General features: G+C 45.4%; 1 protein-coding gene across 1 annotated transcript; it reads left to right on the forward strand.

Annotated features, from left to right (window-relative positions):
- Nucleotides 1-8,626: 8,626 nt before the first annotated feature.
- Nucleotides 8,627-12,418, forward strand: MCHR1 (melanin concentrating hormone receptor 1). Its single transcript, XM_038393235.2, is given in 3 exon segments — nt 8,627-8,696; nt 11,358-11,846; nt 11,849-12,418. Coding segments are annotated over 3 exon segments (981 nt in total). The 3' UTR covers nt 12,271-12,418.
- The last annotated feature ends 5,882 nt before the right edge of the window (nt 12,419-18,300 follow it).

The following is an 18,300-nucleotide window of genomic DNA, read 5'->3' on the forward strand; positions in this document are numbered from 1 at the left end:
CCCCCCCGCCCACCCCCTACTGTTCCTCAGACGTTCTTGTCAACTGCTGGAAATGGCCCACCTTGATTATCACTACAAAAGGTTTTCCTTCTCCCGCGCCGCCCCCCCCCCCCGGCTCCTGCTGGTAATAACTCATCTTAAGTGATCACTCTCCTTACAGTGTGTATGATAACTCCCATTGTTTCATGTTCTCTGTGTATATAAATCTCCCCACTGTATTTTCCACTGAATGCATCCGATGAAGCGAGCTGTAGCTCACGAAAGCTTATGGTCAAATAAATTTGTTAGTCTCTAAGGTGCCACAAGTACTCCTTTTTTTTTTTGCGAATACAGACTAACACGGCTGCTACTCTGAAACCTGAAAAAGAAAATATTCGCTTGGCACCACCAAAAGAGGCTACTGCTCTCAAAAGCTGATATAGCAATTCAACAACTGGTTCCAGGTGCCTAGCCAGTAAGTTCTTTAAAACTTTGCAGCAAACGTGTACTGCATAGTATTATTTTCTGTATTTAAATTAAATTATTTTAATAGATAAACAGCATAGGTATTTAAATATAAAAGTTGAAAACCTATGTAATTTTAAATATATTTTTAAAATAAACCTGTATTTTAATTTAAACCCAAAAAATGCAAATTTTTTCTTTAATCAATTTAATAAAGTATTCCTTTTCTTTTGCGAATACTAACTAACACGGCGGCTACTCTGAAACTTGTTGAAGTTGCGGCTTGCCTAGCTCCAGCCCTTGCTGTAATATCAATGTACTGTCTATACAACTATTTTTAGAGCACTACCACAAGCCCTGCTAGTCAAAGTCTGTCATCCTGGGCTGGGAGGCTTGCTGCAAAATGATGTCTAGACATATCCGGTAAGGTTTCAATAGGAGGTAAGCACCTTGATACTTTCACGGATCTGGGTCTAATGTATTTCTCCTCTGACCGGATGGACTCCAATCTGCCTTAAGCATTCTGAATTATTTGGTCTCGGCCTTCACCCTGGTGGTCACTGCTCCAGATCACAAAAACATATAGGGCCAGATCATCCTCCCACAGATCAACACTTGGAGGAGTTCTTCATATGGGGCTCTATCCTCCTCCACATGGAAGCGGGACTTGGGTGCCTGGGTCTGCCTATAGGGAAGGAGTAGAGTCATGGTAGACCAGGGCAAGGAGGACATACATCTTGCCCTCCTTCAGACCAGTGGAACTTCACTAGAAAAGTTAAGTCAGTTCCAGAGATTAACAACTCTTTTTGAGGACCTGTCCCCTAAGGTCTGCCAAAGGAGCAGAGCCTCAGTTGGCGAAGTACAGAGACTCTGAGGGGATGGCTTTGACTTCCTGCTGTACATCTGTAATTCACCAGTTTTGGAGCCTGTCCTCGTGATGGAATGATGCAGGTATATCCCAGTGCGGGAATCCTCATAGATATCCTCCATTAAAAAGTCTTGTGCTTCCACAGCTTTTACAAGAAAGGGGGATGATCTGGGCCACAATGGGTCACAGTCTACTGGTGTAAGGGCCTTCTCTTACTGTGACAGTCTGAGGCCCTGTTCTTATGCTAAGATCTTTGGCTAAGCAGCAGAGGCAGCTATAAGCTGGGAAGCGAACGGTCACATCCTCACATCCCAAACTAGTCACATTGAAAGAAGGTGCTGTTGGGCTGTTAGGAACACAATCCTGTCCTGATAATGCCTATCACCTCCAGAGAAAGGGAAGTGCCTAGAAAATGTAAAAGGAAGCTTAGTTTGATAGCATCCTGTCTGGCAAGAACTCACTTATCAATAGCTGGGATGTGCATAATTTTACTGGGCAGAGATGGCTAATTATATCTCATTGTGGCCCAGATCATCCCCCTTTCTTGTAAAAGCTGTGGAAGCACAAGACTTTTTAATGGAGGATATCTATGAGGATTCCTGCACTGGGATATACCTGCATCATTCCATCAGGAGGACAGGCTCCAAAACTGGTGAATTACAGATGTACAGCAGGAAGTCAAAGCCATCCCCTCAGAGTCTCTGTACTTCGCCAACTGAGGCTCTGCTCCTTTGGCAGACCTTAGGGGACAGGTCCTCAAAAAGAGTTGTTAATCTCTGGAACTGACTTAACTTTTCTAGTGAAGTTCCACTGGTCTGAAGGAGGGCAAGATGTATGTCCTCCTTGCCCTGGTCTACCATGACTCTACTCCTTCCCTATAGGCAGACCCAGGCACCCAAGTCCCGCTTCCATGTGGAGGAGGATAGAGCCCCATATGAAGAACTCCTCCAAGTGTTGATCTGTGGGAGGATGATCTGGCCCTATATGTTTTTGTGATCTGGAGCAGTGACCACCAGGGTGAAGGCCGAGACCAAATAATTCAGAATGCTTAAGGCAGATTGGAGTCCATCCGGTCAGAGGAGAAATACATTAGACCCAGATCCGTGAAAGTATCAAGGTGCTTACCTCCTATTGAAACCTTACCGGATATGTCTAGACATCATTTTGCAGCAAGCCTCCCAGCCCAGGATGACAGACTTTGACTAGCAGGGCTTGTGGTAGTGCTCTAAAAATAGTTGTATAGACAGTACATTGATATTACAGCAAGGGCTGGAGCTAGGCAAGCCGCAACTTCAACAAGTTTCAGAGTAGCCGCCGTGTTAGTTAGTATTCGCAAAAGAAAAGGAATACTTTATTAAATTGATTAAAGAAAAAATTTGCATTTTTTGGGTTTAAATTAAAATACAGGTTTATTTTAAAAATATATTTAAAATTACATAGGTTTTCAACTTTTATATTTAAATACCTATGCTGTTTATCTATTAAAATAATTTAATTTAAATACAGAAAATAATACTATGCAGTACACGTTTGCTGCAAAGTTTTAAAGAACTTACTGGCTAGGCACCTGGAACCAGTTGTTGAATTGCTATATCAGCTTTTGAGAGCAGTAGCCTCTTTTGGTGGTGCCAAGCGAATATTTTCTTTTTCAGGTTTCAGAGTAGCAGCCGTGTTAGTCTGTATTCGCAAAAAAAAAAAGGAGTACTTGTGGCACCTTAGAGACTAACAAATTTATTTGAGCATAAGCTTTCGTGAGCTACAGCTCGCTTCATCGGATGCATTCAGTGGAAAATACAGTGGGGAGATTTATATACACAGAGAACATGAAACAATGGGAGTTATCATACACACTGTAAGGAGAGTGATCACTTAAGATGAGTTATTACCAGCAGGAGCCGGGGGGGGGGGCGGCGCGGGAGAAGGAAAACCTTTTGTAGTGATAATCAAGGTGGGCCATTTCCAGCAGTTGACAAGAACGTCTGAGGAACAGTAGGGGGTGGGCGGGGGGGGGGGAATAACATGGGGAAATGAAATGACCCATCCACTCCCAGTCTCTATTCACGCCTAAGTTAATTGTATCCAGTTTGCAAATTAACTCCAATTCAGCAGTGTCTCGTTGGAGTGTGTTTTTGAAGTTTTTTTGTTGAAGAATAGCCACTCTTAGATCTGTAATTGAGTGACCAGAGAGATTGAAGTGTTCTCCGACTGGTTTTTTAATGTTATAATTCTTGACGCTACATTGATGACATCTTCATCTTCTGGACCCATGGAAAAGAAGCCCTTGAGGAATTCCACCATGATTTCAACAATTTCCATCCCACCATCAACCTCAGCCTGGACCAGTCCTCACAAGAGATCCACTTCCTGGACACTACGGTGCTAATAAGCGATGGTCACATAAACACCACCCTATACCGGAAACCTACTGACCGCTATTCCTACCTACATGCCTCCAGCTTTCACCCAGATCACACCACACGATCCATTGTCTACAGCCAAGCTCTACGATATAACCGCATTTGCTCCAGCCCCTCAGACAAAGACAAACATCTACAAGATCTCTATCAAGCATTCTTACAACTACAATACCCACCTGCTGAAGTGAAGAAACAGATTGACAGAGCCAGAGGAGTACCCAGAAGTCACCTACTACAGGACAGGCCCAACAAAGAAAATAACAACGCCACTAGCCATCACCTTCAACCCCCAACTAAAACCTCTCCAACGCATCATCAAGGATCTACAACCTATCCTGAAGGACGACCCATCACTCTCACAGATCTTGGGAGACAGGCCTGTCCTTACTTACCTGAAGCAAATACCCCAACCTGAAGCAAATACTCACCAGCAACCACACACCACACAACAGAACCACTAACCCAGGAACCTATCCTTGCAACAAAGCCCGTTGCCAATTCTGTCCACATATCTATTCAGGGGACACCATCATAGGGCCTAATCACATCAGCCACACTATCAGAGGCTCGTTCACCTGCGCATCTACCAATGTGATCTATGCCATCATGTGCCAGCAATGCCCCTCTGCCATGTACCTTGGTCAAACTGGACAGTCTCTACGTAAAAGAATAAATGCACACAAATCAGACGTCAAGAATTATAACATTCAAAAACCAGTCGGAGAACACTTCAATCTCTTTGGTCACTCGATTACAGACCTAAAAGTTGCAATTCTTCAACAAAAAAACTTCAAAAACAGACTCCAACGAAAGACTGCTGAATTGGAATTAATTTGCAAACTGGATACAATTAACTTAAGCTTGAATAGAGACTGGGAGCGGATGGGTCACTACACAAAGTAAAACTATTTCTCCCCCTTCCCCCCACCCCTCACTGTTCCTCAGGCGTTCTTGTCAACTGCTGGAAATGGCCCACCTTGATTATCACTACAAAAGGAACCCCACCCCCCCCCACCCACGCTCTCCTGTTTGTAATAGCTCACCTTATCTGATCACTCTCCTTACAGTGTGTATGATAACACCCATTGTTTCATGTTCTCTGTGTATATAAATCTCCCCACTGTATTTTCCACTAAATGCATCCGACGAAGCGAGCTGTAGCTCACAAAAGCTTATGTTCAAATAAATTTGTTAGTCTCTAAGGTGCCACAAGTATTCCTTTTCTTCTTCAACTTCAAGAAGGTGTCTATATGGCTATTTTTAGAGCACTAGCAGGAGTTTTTCATCCCCAGCTAAGAAGCTTGCTCCAAAATGCTTGCTAGACATACCCTCCGACTAATTAAAAACAGTCATCTGGACAGGTCTGGTTGCCCCTCCAAAACTGTATTTGTATATATGATATGCAAAAAATAAAAAAACAAAACAAAGATATCTGCACCGCTGATCCAAAGATTAGACCTGTCACCAGGGTATACCATTTGTATCTGTACTGGATTATTTGTGTCTGATTTAGACTATACGATACTGTTGTCAGGGACTGTGTTTTCTTACATGTTCAGACAGTATCAAGCACATTGGGGCTGCTCAGTGAATAACAGTATACATTATTTCACTATTAATAAAAATGAAATGCAAAAACTGATGTGAAAGTAACATTAAGCCTGAGAAATAAAGACAAGAGTCAGGATATTCAAAAGTTAAGGTGTCTGATGCAATTTTAATTTGACCACACTGCTGATGTTGTTAACAATCATTATAATTTCTACACCTCCAGAGATATACATGGCACTTGACAGATATACAAGGAAAAGTGCCTGCCCTGAGGAGCTTACAGTCTTTATTAGGTGTGATACAAACAAAGGAGTGAGGAAGGGATGATGCATACAAATCATATGTTGGGGGGGTGCGTGTGCATATATATGAATGTATAGTCTAATTTACGAGGAGATATGACGCATGAGTATGGCTAAACAATAGGAGATAAGAGAGGTGGTTAATGCATTTACAGATGCTAGTATGTACACATCTTAGTCCCAAATTATGTTAAAAGTGTTTTTCCTCTGACCTAGCCATCATTAGCTGGCTGATTTCCTGTAGTCAAAGCAGAAGTATGTCTTGAGGAGGAGAGGGTAGTGGCCTAATGGACTAGTTCGAAGGGAAGTGTTCCAAGCATAAGGTGCAACCGGTTTTCCTTGCTCACTGTGGACTTTAGAGCTGAAGCCAAGTTTGGAGTTTCTGGCTTCAGCTGTTAGACGAATACCAATGTTTCAGTTAATGTAAGGTCTTCTGGGCAGGCACCATGTTTTCCTGTGTGTTTGAACAGGGGACAGCATAGTAGGGTCCTGAGCTTGAGGCTTCTGGGTGCTACTACAATGCAAACAGGAAAAATGGGTTGTTTTGTTCACTTGCTTTTAACGTTGACATAACTCAAGCAGCTCAAATCAATTCAGCTCAAACCTTCAAAAAAATCACCTTTGGGCAGAGACCACGCCTGGGGAATTTGTTTTAGAAAGTTATGAGTGCTGAAAAAGCGTGGTTCATCTGGAAAGTACAGCGAAGGCTTACTAACTACAGTTTTTACTACCAGTAAACATATGAGCTATTAATTTAAGAAATACTGTGGTTAGTGAATTTTTTACTCCTGCCCCTAGATGGAGCCAAGCTCATATATTCCAGTTGCTTCTTGATGTCTGAACAAAGGCCTAATGAATTCTAGACTGAGGAAAGCAGAGAGAGGGTTTTTCTTTTGCTGTAATAAGTATCATCTGGCTTTCAGGAAATATTTCCTTCCCATTAGTCCAATACCCTAATGTTGTCTCCTGGCTCCTTTTTCTGCACTTTCTATCCAATGGCAATAGGGAGGGTAAGGGGACTGTCCCATTCTCGTACTGACGTCCCATGCACAGCTTGAGGAGAAGTTTTTCAGATGATATAAAGATCACCCACCTTGATTTACATATGTTAAATCTAACCCTTGGTTGCCACTATATCTTGCAACACAGTAGTATGGTTCCAGTGGATAGGGCACTAGACTAGGACTTGAAAGCTAAGTTCTAGCCTTCTCTCTGCCACTTACCATAGTGTGGCAAGTTTCTGCATCTAAAAGAGATATAAGAATACTTATCTTCCGTAGTAAGATGCTTTGAGATCTCTTTTTGTTCTGTGTTTGTACAGTGCTTAGCACAATGGGGTCCCGCTCTGGCTCCCAGGCGCTATGCTAATACATATAACTAAATAAATAATAATGTGCTGAGCTGTTACGATTCTTGCTGGATTTCTGGAACTCCTATGTGCTGTTAAAAACGAGGAGTTACATTTTGCAGGCTTAAGAGAGCAAAAGGGAAGGACTCCTCCCCTTCTCTTTCAGCATCTTCTGCCCATCAAACCATGCAGACAAAACTGGTAAACATAGGCGTGGGATGGGGTGTGGGCTCCAGGAGGGAGTCTGGGTGCGGGAGGGGGCTCAGGGCTGGGGAAGGGGGTTATGGTGCAGGAGGAAGTGAAGAGGGTGGGCTCCGGGCGATACTCGCCTCGGGCAGCTTCCTGCAAGCAGCAGCATGTCCCTCAGCTCCTAGGTGGAGGCATGGCCAAGCAGCTCTGAGCATTGCTTCTGCCCGCAGGCACCACCTCCACAGCTCCTGTTGACCCCGGTTCCTGGCCAATGGGAGCTGCAGAGCCGGCGCTCGGGATGAGGCAGGGGGGCAGCACACGGAGCCCCCGTGGCTGCCCCTACACCCAAGAGCTGAAGGGACAGGCTGGCCACTTCCTGGGAGCTGCGTAGAGCCGGATAGGGATCCTGCCAGCCCTGCGTCGACCGGATTTTTAATGGCCTGGTCAGCAGTGCTGACCGGAGCTGCCAGCTAGTTACTCCCCCCCCCCCTTTTTTTTTATTTGTGCATTTAATTTTTTCATCCTAAGTGCTTATTTTATGCTTGTTTTTATTCAAGTTAACCTTATTGATTTCAGGCCAATTCTCCAGTTTGCCAAGATCATTGACAGCGATCATACTGCACTGACCTCCTATATATTTCCTACTGCAGTTCACGTTGATGGTTATTAACTTTAGAGCTTACACCCTTTATGGCAGTTAAAATTGTTGGTGAAGCTGCAACTGAACACTTCAGCCTAGATTCTGCTCTCAGTTTACATTGGTGTAAATCTATTGTCAGGGGAACAATTCCCATTTACACCAGAATGACAGAGCCGATTCTAGCCCTCCATGTTTAGGGGCAGAGTTCTCTCAATTGAGGGAGCCCATCTTTGAATCCCCTCCCGTTAGCAGTCTGACAGAGCCTGAGTCGAGCAGCCTGAGAGACATTTATTGTCTTTAGCACTTGGCTGACTATGTTTTGGTTTTTCAATCCATTTTTTGTTTTATTCTTTGTGGTTGCAACCCCACGCTGCTATGGCAATGCACACTCTAAAAATTAGTAAGTAAATACTTTTCCTTTGTAGAACCCAGTGTTGCAGTGAGTAAAAAAGCTGTTGTCAGAAACTGTTCAGCTAAAGAGACTAAGTCCCAAACACCTGGTGAACCTTTCTATGAAAATGAAGGTAGGCAGGTGAAGGTTAGCTTCTCTGGCTGACCAGCATCTCCACAGATGTAGCAATATTAGCAAATGGAAGTTGCAGTGTTGGTATATCTGACAGGCAGGGAAAAGGTTAATTTATATCTCCTTCTGCATATTACTGTATCTAGGTGATGTCCGTGGGAACTGATGGAGAAGGAGGGAGAGAAAGTGGTGTGTACCAAATGTAAGCAGTGAAGCAGCAAGGCTGGGAGAGAGACCCTCCCTTGGAATCAGAGAGGCTGTTACAAGAAACTGCTAGCACTGAGGCTGCAGTAACCTGCATGAGACCACAGGAGTGATCAGCTGGGGAAGAGTGAGATGTAACCATGGATCTGCTGCCTCTTGAACTGAATATCTGCAACAGCTCTGAACCTGGAGTCCCTCTGACCTCCAACAGTGAGTATAGCTTTCTACCCCAGGGAGGGAGGAGGGCTGTGGTGGCAGTTTCAATGGGTGATATAAGTAATTCACCTTCTAACCAAACTCCTTGCAAAACCTGAAGGAAAGCTCTGTGTAAGCTCTAAAGCTTGTCTCTCTGACCAACAAAAGTTGGTCCAATAAAAGATATTACCTCTCCCACCTTGTCTCTGTAACTAGAGGTATAGAAGCCAAATTAACTGAAACCTGCCAGTAACCAGCTCAAGGGAGGATGAGGGGTAAAATGGGATGCATATTAGGGAAAGAGTGTTTTGAAGCAATAAATAGATATTAGAAATCTGGGGAACAAAAATCTGAGGCTATAGAAGGTGCACAACTGCCCACAATGCCACCTAGTGGTCAGACAGGTCATCTCCCCATTGAAAACACCTGCCCTTCAGCACTCCCACCCCAAGGGTGTCCAGCCTTCCCCTTCAGTACAGGGATTTGGGGGTCTGGGCCCTTGAGCACTAAAGGTCTTTTTCAGCAGGCCTCTTACCTTAGGTGAAAGGCTCTGGTGTTATAATATCCTCTGGGCCTGGCCTATCCGCCAAGCTCCAGTCCAGGACCCAATGGTGGACAGCTACACTTGACACTTAGGGCTCTAAGTCACTGTCCTCCAGACCACCTCCTACCCTTCTCCTTTAGCTTCACAGAATAACGCTATGGCTACATTAGGGTTGCCAACCATCTAATCGCACAAACCCAAGTACCCTTGCCCTGCCTCCTGCCCTACCCATTCCCCAAGGTCACACCCCTGCCCTGCCCCTTCTTACTCCATCCCCGCTCCCTCCATCACTCGCTCTCCCACACCCTCACTCACTTTCACTGGGCTGGGGCAGGAAGTTGGGGTGTGGGCTCTGGGCTGGGGCCAAGGGTTTCAAAGTGTGGGAGGGGGCTCTGGGCTGAGTCTGGGGCAGGAGGTTGGGGTGCGAGCTCTGCAAAGGAGTTTGGGTGCGGAAGGGGGCTCACGGCTGGGTCCAGAGGTTGAGGTGCAGGAAGGGGCACAGGCTCCGGCCAGTCTATGCTTACCTCATTTGGCTCCCGGAAGCAGCCGGCATGTCCCTGCGGCTCCTAGGCTCAGAGGCAGCCAGGCAGTTCTGTGCACTTTTCTGTTGCTGTAGGAATACCACCTCTCCAAGCAATGCTAGCTAGGAGGTAGGTTGGGTATAACTGTGCCACTCAGGATGTGGATTTTCACACCTCTGATCACAGTAACTATGTCACTCTAAATCTTAACTATATCACCCCCAGCCTCGACCACTGGGGCAGGCACCAGGCTGACCAGCAGCTGTCCCTGGTCTTGCTCTTGTGTTCAAGTGGCACACACGCCCCCAGACAGAAGACACAGACAGCTGCATGGAAGGGACAGGGGCGGGGCTGGAGGTGGTACAGCCGTGCCAGAGGGGCTGCCGGCATGGGCCACTGGCTCCTGGGAGCAGCAGCCCCATGTTCTGCTCCTTTTGCTGCTGCTGTTCCCAGTAGAGCCCTGCCGTTCCACAGATACCAATTTATATCCATGGCTATCCACGCAGGGCTCTACTTGCCTGTCTCCAGGCTGATTCAGGAGAGACATTGCCTGCCACAGCCAGTCATTGGCTCCATGGGTGGCTCAGCTCCCTGGGAAGGACATCTGGCTCTTTCCCTGGTCTCCCCTCAACTAAGCAGCAGGTTCCTGCCCTTATATTTCCTGCCCCATCCCTACACTTCCTGCCAGGGGGAAGGGGCAGGGTTAGCTGAGCCCAACAGGATTAGTTAATCCCCTGTGTGCCAGAATGAAGTTGTTCCACCTCATTACAATTGGGTTCAGTCTGGTCACTGAATCTCAAAAAAGATACTGCAGAAATAGAGAGGGTCCAGAGATGGGTTGTAAAAATGATAAAGACATGGAGACATTTCCATGTTGAAACTGAAAAGACTAGACCTGTTTCAGAGAAGAGATTAATTAAAGGGAAAATAATAGAGGTATAGAAAATTATACTGAGTCCAGAGAAGGTACATTGGATGCTTATTACTCCCTCTTCAACACAACAACAAAAGGGGCATTTACTCAACTAAAAGGAGATACGTTTTTATACAATACACTGTTAACTTGTGAAACTCACTGCCACAAGATATCATTGAGGCCAAGAGCTTATTGTGATTTCAAATATGATTAGATTTTGTTCAAAACAGATAAGGAGAACATCTGCAGTTACATTAACTAGGATAATAAAGTATAAGGGATAAAATCCCACACGCTTCAGGGTATAAGTTAATCATGAAATGTCTGGATTCAGAAAGAAACGTTCTCAAAGGGTAAATTATTCCATAATTGTACATTATGGGCCTTCTTTAATCTTCCCTTGAAGAATCTCTTATTGCTCTCTATTAGAGACAGGATACTAGACTCCAGGGGCTACTGGTTTGATCTGGTTTGGCAATTCCTGTGTTCCTGTTGAGGTGTATTGGTAGAGCGGTGTGGCCCAGAACTGGAATAACAAAGGCTGCTGCATTGGCAGAGTTTGTGTGGAACAGCAGACAGTGTGATAGGGCTAGTCTGGAGGTACATTGGCAGAGTCATTTTTCCAGCTCCAAATTCTGTCACAAACATAAATGACAAAAGTCCACCTGTTATAAATATGTTTCCTTTGTTTTCAGAGTGGCCACGACTGCAGAGCTTTTCTTATACCAGCATTATCCTGCCCTCTGTGTTTAGCATCATCTGTCTCTTTGGCATTGCTGGCAACTCTATGGTCATCTTTACAATAGTGAAGAAATCCAAGTTCCGTTGGTGCCATAATGTCCCAGACATCTTCATCATCAATCTCTTGGTGGTGGACCTCCTTTTCCTCTTGGGCATGCCATTCATGATCCACCAACTCATGGGGAATGGGATCTGGCACTTTGGTGAAATCATGTGCACACTCATCACTGCCATGGATGCCAACAGCCAATTCACCAGCACTTATATTCTTACTGCTATGTCCATAGACCGATATTTGGCCACGGTTCACCCCATTTCCCCTTCAAGATTCAGGAAGCCCTTTGTCGCTACCTTGATCATCTGCCTCCTCTGGGCACTCTCATTCATCAGCATTACTCCAGTATGGCTCTATGCCAGGCTCATCCCATTTTCTGGTGGTACTGTGGCTGTGGCATCCACCTCCCCAATCCAGAGACTGACCTGTACTGGTTCACCTTGTACCAGTTCTTCCTGGCCTTCGCTCTTCCCTTTGTAGTTATTGTTGCCGCATATACACAGATACTTCGACACATGAAGTCCTCTGTAGTCCCAGCTAGCCAACGCAGTGTCCGGCTGAGGTGGAGAAGAGTGACATGGATCGCCATTGCTATATGCCTTGTCTTCTTTATCTGTTGGTCACCATATCACTTACTACAGTTGATACAGCTGTCTATCAGTCACCCCACCCTTATCTTCTATTACACATATAATGCAGCCATCAGCCTGCGCTATGCGAATAGTTTCCTCAATCCCTTTATGTACATTGTGCTGTGTGAAACTTTTCGCAAACACCTGGTTCTCTCTGTCAAGCCAATGGCACAGGAGTAGCACAAGTTCATTCTGCCATTACCAGATAGCTGATACCAGGCCAAAGATTAAGAACACTTGACCTAAAAGGGACAGAGAGTATGGTGACTGGCACCTCAAGTTCAGAAAGACTTTGAATAGCTAGAGAATATTCCAAGAACAACAACAAGAAAAAGATCAAGAGCTTGACACACAAGAAAAAATTAAAATAATTAAATATATAACTTGACTTAACAACAACTACAGAGGGGAAGAGGATGATTACCTAGAAAACTTGAAGGATGTAAACACCATGGAAGAAGGATTGATTGAAATGGTATTAGGGATATAACTAGGAGTAACTGAGTGAATCTGAGTAAAGGAAAATTTTAGCTGGATACAGGAAACAAATATTACTTTAATCCCTCCCCTCAACCATTCCCCCCAAACCCTGTAACACATCAAACTGAAAAAAGGGTAAATGAATTCCATACCCCAACTAAAATTTTTGCCCCAAAAAGGGAGAAGTGGCAGCTACTCCATTAAGTCCAGTAGGGACTTCACTATTGCTATCAATTTTATTTGAAAGATACTCAGATACCACTGCGATGGGTGGTGGTATTACATTTAAAATAGATCTCCTGCCAGTGATCTCCATTTGACTGGAATAATCTCCCTAGGGGACTGTGATGGGGCATAGGTGCCAACTCTGTGGGTGCTTTTAATGGAAAAAAACTAGTGGGTGCTTAGCACCCACTGGCAGCCAGCTCCTCCCCTCCCCCCGCAGTGCCTCCCATCTGCCAGTGGCCCTGCTGATCAGCGCCTCCCCCTTCTTCCCTGTGCCTCCCACCTACTGCGATCGGTTGTTTTTCAGTGTGAAGGAGGCTCTGGGGGGGCAATGGGGAGAAGAAGGGACAGGGCGTACCTGGGGGAGGGAGTGGAACTGGGTAGGAAGAGGTGGGGCACAGCAGGGGTGGGAAGGGTGAGGGTGGGAGCTTGGGGGGAGCAGGGGTGGGGGCGGGGAGAAGCGGGGGGGAGATGCGAGGCAGAGTGGGGGCTTGGGGAAGTGGGTGGTTGGGGGCAGAGCGGGGGGCTGAGTACCTCTGGGGACCGGAGGAAACCAGCATCTGTGCAGTGGGGAATACAACTGCACACTTACCAGGAATGAGCTGCTGTGGTCTCAATCAGCCCCGCCGCAGCATACCTGCGGTGGCAGGTTTAGAGGGAGAGGTTAAAAGGGGAGAGCACAGTTCAGTTGAGGCCTGACTCACAAGGAAAGCAGACCTTCAGCTCTCACTATGTGAGACAGATCTGGCTGGCTGGCAGGGAGGGAGGGGCTGCTTAAGAGACGAGTGCCTGTCACCATAGTATGCCTGAGGGAAAGCAAGCCTGATGCAGGACTATAGTTGTGATGTCCTATCTGTGATGTGCTTGAGGGTCTACAGCCAGTCAGAGCGTCCCTGAAGGGAAGGTAGGCCTGACGTGTGAATGTCGTTCAACCTTGCTACCAATGACTTCCCTGTGGCTGCAAAGGCAGGCAGTGATAGATGGTGTCCTGCGTAATGGGGTGATAGTCAAATAAAACCGCTCTGGTTCCTTTACTCTTGAATGGTGATATGGTAGTGATTTGTCCTGAGCCCAGGAGTGACTTGAGTCAGTGTGCAATAGAAGCCCCACATGAACTAAATAACACGCTGGGGTATATACTGTATTGAGTAATCTTTCACTGATCAGCATGCATGGAGGATGAACTACATTATATTTTTTTCATTTCTAATTTCTGTTATTATGTAACAGGTACTTCTGCCAATTCTGGAGATAATTAATTTGGCACCAGTGAATTGTTTTCTCCTGCTCCAGAATTGATTTGCCCCTTCTCTCCTCCTTCCAGAGAGGAACATGGCTTGAGGAGACAACTGTCAGCCCCTTTATTCACAGATAAAAAGCTGGCAGGACAGTGTGATGGGTTGAGTCACAGAAACCCCCTTGGGACTGCCACCTGATGTGCTGAGACTACCTCTGAGACCATTTTCCCTGGCAGCTTGGGACTTCAGTATCCTGTCTTGTTGAACCAGACATGCTAGCCTGCTGCAATCACAGACCCAGGTCTGAACCATGTCCCACAAAAGCTTCAGGCTTAACTGAAAACCGCTTAAGAAGTGCTCCTGTCTCCAACACCGAGATACCTAGTTCCCAATGGGGTCCAAACACCAAATAAATCCGTTTTACGCTGTATAAAGCTTATACAGGGTAAACTCATAAATTGTTCACCCTCTATAACACTGATAGAGAGATATGCACAGCTGTTTGCTCCCCCAGGAATTAATTACTAGCTCTGGGTTAATTAATAAGTAAAAGGTGATTTTATTAAATATAAAAAGTAGGATTTAAGTGGTTCCAAGTAATAGACAGAACAAAGTAAATTACCAAGCAAAATAAAACAAAAACACACAAGTCTAAGCCTGATACAGTAAGAAACTAAATGCAGGTAAATCTCACCCTCAGAGATGTTCCAGTAAGCTTTTTTGACAGACAAGACTCCTTCCTAGTCTGGGTCCAGCAATCACTCACACCCCCATAGTTACTGTCCTTTGTTCCAATTTCTTTCAGGCATCTCTTTGGGGTGGAGAGGCTTTCTTTTGAGCCAGCTGAAGACAAAATGGAGGGTTTCCAGGGCCTTATATAGTCTCTCTCTTGTTGGTGGAAACCCCTTTGTTCTCCTGTGTAAAATTCCCTCAACAAGACAGAGTTTGCAGTCACCTGGGCAAGTCACATGTCTATGAATGATTCAGCTTTTTGCAGGCCAACACCATTGTTTACATGTTAGTTTGAACATTCCCAGGAAAGCTCAGATGTGGATTGGTGTCTCCCAAAGTCCATTGTCAGTTAAGGGTTTCTTGATTGGGCACTTACTGAGAATAGTCCTTTCTCAAGAAGCTCACCAAATGCTTCAGTGAGGCTACTTAGAATTAAACAAATACATAGCCAATATTCATAACTTCAACTACAAAAATGATACACACATACAGATGGCATAATCATAACCAGCAAACTACAACCTTCCCATAGACACCCCACTTGACCTCCTCTGTACAAGACCTGGTGCCACCATAGGACCTTGGTTGCAACAATGATCTATATGGTCACAGTTTATGTCAATAACGTCACAGACAGTAAGTCATGGAAGAAAAGTCTGAACTGCAGACTACAGTAGTAGTTTCTTAACAAGCAATTGCCTCCTACTCAGAAGTTGGGTATACTTTCTCCACTGGGATGTGTGATGGCATTCCCAGGGTGCAGCCTGGGATTGTGGGACCGCTGTGCCCCCTGAACTCTCTCCAGCCTGGGCTGTCTCTCACAATGCCTTGCTAGTAACCAGCAGCAAACCCCTTCAGGTGCTGTTATCACTCAGCACAACTGCATGTGGAACCCCATACCTAGCTAGATTGCATGAATGCTCCCAGAGCCACTCATGAATCACACAGAGAAAGGCACCAGAGCCAAATCCCCCAGATCCCAGCCCCATACCATCTTGCACTGCTCAAGATGAGCAATGCAGATTTATTAATTGGTTCACCACTTCATCAGTGGAAAGTGGATATACACCAACCTTTGCAAAACCTGAGCAGATCTGCCACACACTTCATACAAACTCACTGATAAAGATAAATATTAAAACAGATGTATTGATTACAAAAGATAGATTTTAAATGATATTAAGTGATAGGCAAAAAGTAAAAATTAGTTACCGAAACAAACAAAATATAAGCACACAGTCTAAACTCTCAACCCTATTAGACTGGGCAACATCTAGATTAAGCAGTTTTTCTCACCCCACTGGCTATTGCAGTTCACAGTACACAGATTTCATCCTTGAAATCTGGGCCAGTCCCCTCGGTTCAAGTCTTCAGAATATCTTTGTTGCTTGCACCATACATGGGTGAAGGAGAAAGGCCAAGCAGGTGGCCACTGTGTTCTGTTTTATACCCTCAGTCCCATGTGCTTGGGGAGCACAAGTCCAGGAATGTCTGGGGGCATTGCTGAGTCTCCAGGAAAGGTTGAGCAATTCCTCTGGTGTGGCCTCATGCAGATGAGTCATTGAATTGTAGCTCTCTTGCTGGACAATGGTTGTTGACAGGTTGTTTGACACCCCACTTGGGAGTTGGTTACTTTCCTTTTTATTGCCTCTGGGGAGCTAATATCTGGCTGATTCATCAACTTATAGAATGTTTTAGTGACAAGCATACAACACAATTCTCAGAACTTCATATGCATTAATGATATACATCTATGGATAGAGAAATGACTTTCAGCAGATCATAACCTTTCTCCGATACCTTACAAAACATGCTTTATATATAAGATCATGATTATATAAAGTTGAAGATTCAATTAAGAGTGGACATAGATATTAGTTAATGCATTATTATAGAAAGCTGTAGTTATGACAAAAGCAAAATGTTTGAACACCTGGAAATTCAAATTAAGGTTAGTGGTGACAAATATTTGAAAATCAAAGTTATGTTTCCACAAATAGCCTCTACTCTTTTTGTATATCCTCAACATAAGATGCTGTAGTATTTGAGTGGAGGCTGAAAATATGTGGGGTAATTCCACTCAGTGTATTTTGGAGGATAGATGTAGTACACTAGGCTCTGAGTGGGGGGCCTATATGTTTGAATCAGTGGCTCATATGTGTCTTGCAGTGTGAGGGAATGTTGAGCTGTGTTTATGGTATGCTAATCTGTGTTTTCTCTAAGCTGTGCAGCCACATGGCTGCCCAATAATCAATCAAGTGCCACAAACTTGATTAGCAGAGCCCTGCACATCCAGCAACATGTGTTCAGGTGCCCCTCCCTGCCCCTTCTCGGCAGCCACGTTGCTCTTACCTTCTTCCTTAGAGCCCCTGGCCAGCTGCTCCTGGAACCTGCCTGCTTGCTATGCAGAGTGGAGGCAGGTGTGGGGCAGCTGATGTCAGGGTGTCCCCCTCCCCTTGCCTCCTTTCCACCATTGTACCCCATCTTCACAGAGAAGGGGAGGGAGGACAGGGCTCAGGAGCAGGACAGAGCTGCTAGAAGCAGCTGCTGTCTGAATGAGCCTTCTGATGAGTTCCACTGTGCTTAAAAAGACAGCACACAGTCTCTCATAGACTTCCCCAGCAGCCAGCACACACACACATTCACTGTCTCTGAGTTCCCTCTGATTTTTCCCACCCATGTGTGTAATAAATTTTGTTATGTGCACCAATATGGAGGTGATATTGCTGCACATAACGGAACTCATGTGGCAGGGGTGGGGCCGAGGAGTTCAGAATGTGGGAGGGGGCTCAGGGCTGGGGCAGAGTGTTGGAGTGCGGGGAGTGGGGTGAGAGCTCCGGCTGGGGGTGCGGGCTCTGGGGTGGGGTCAGCTGTGGGAAATGCTGAGTATCAGATGTTTTAGAAATGTGTGCCAAGTAATGGAAAATTACAGTACAAGAGATAAAGGACAAGGCCAGAAGATTTTGGCTGGACTGAGGACTAAACTTTGGCTGAACTAGGGACTAATGATATAAGCAGCACCTGAGAGTCTTTACTACCACAAGATAATGGAACCCAAAGATAAGAATGATGAGAACATTGGGTGATAAACAACAGAAAAGGAATAAACAAGTGCTGTATATGTATTGCTGTGGGAAGGGAAATAAAGTGCTTTTTACCAGCAACTGTGTCAGTTGTCCTGTAAGCCAGCCTGCTAGCAGCAACAAATGGTGACCCCGACGTGATAGAATTCTGTGAATTTGATACCACGGACAGAGGAAGAAATAGCAGGGACCGCCGCTGCCGGTGTCCTCCGTTCGGGTGAGGAACCAGGACGCCCAAGAGGCGGGGGAGCTCCCACTGAAAGGTGAGCGGCGGGGAATATCTCTCATAATGGGAGCGGCAGCATCAGCAGATGAGCAGGCCATGTTTAAGGTCTTAAGCAATCTGCTTAATAACCAGGGAGAAAAATTTTCCCCAGAAACTCTTCAAAAATTGCTTCGGTGGGGAAAGCGACGGGGTGTCCTGGTTAATGCAAAGAATGTGTTTGACTCCT

Source organism: Dermochelys coriacea, chromosome 1 (genome assembly GCF_009764565.3).
Source record: "Dermochelys coriacea isolate rDerCor1 chromosome 1, rDerCor1.pri.v4, whole genome shotgun sequence".
Taxonomy (NCBI): domain Eukaryota; kingdom Metazoa; phylum Chordata; order Testudines; family Dermochelyidae; genus Dermochelys; species Dermochelys coriacea.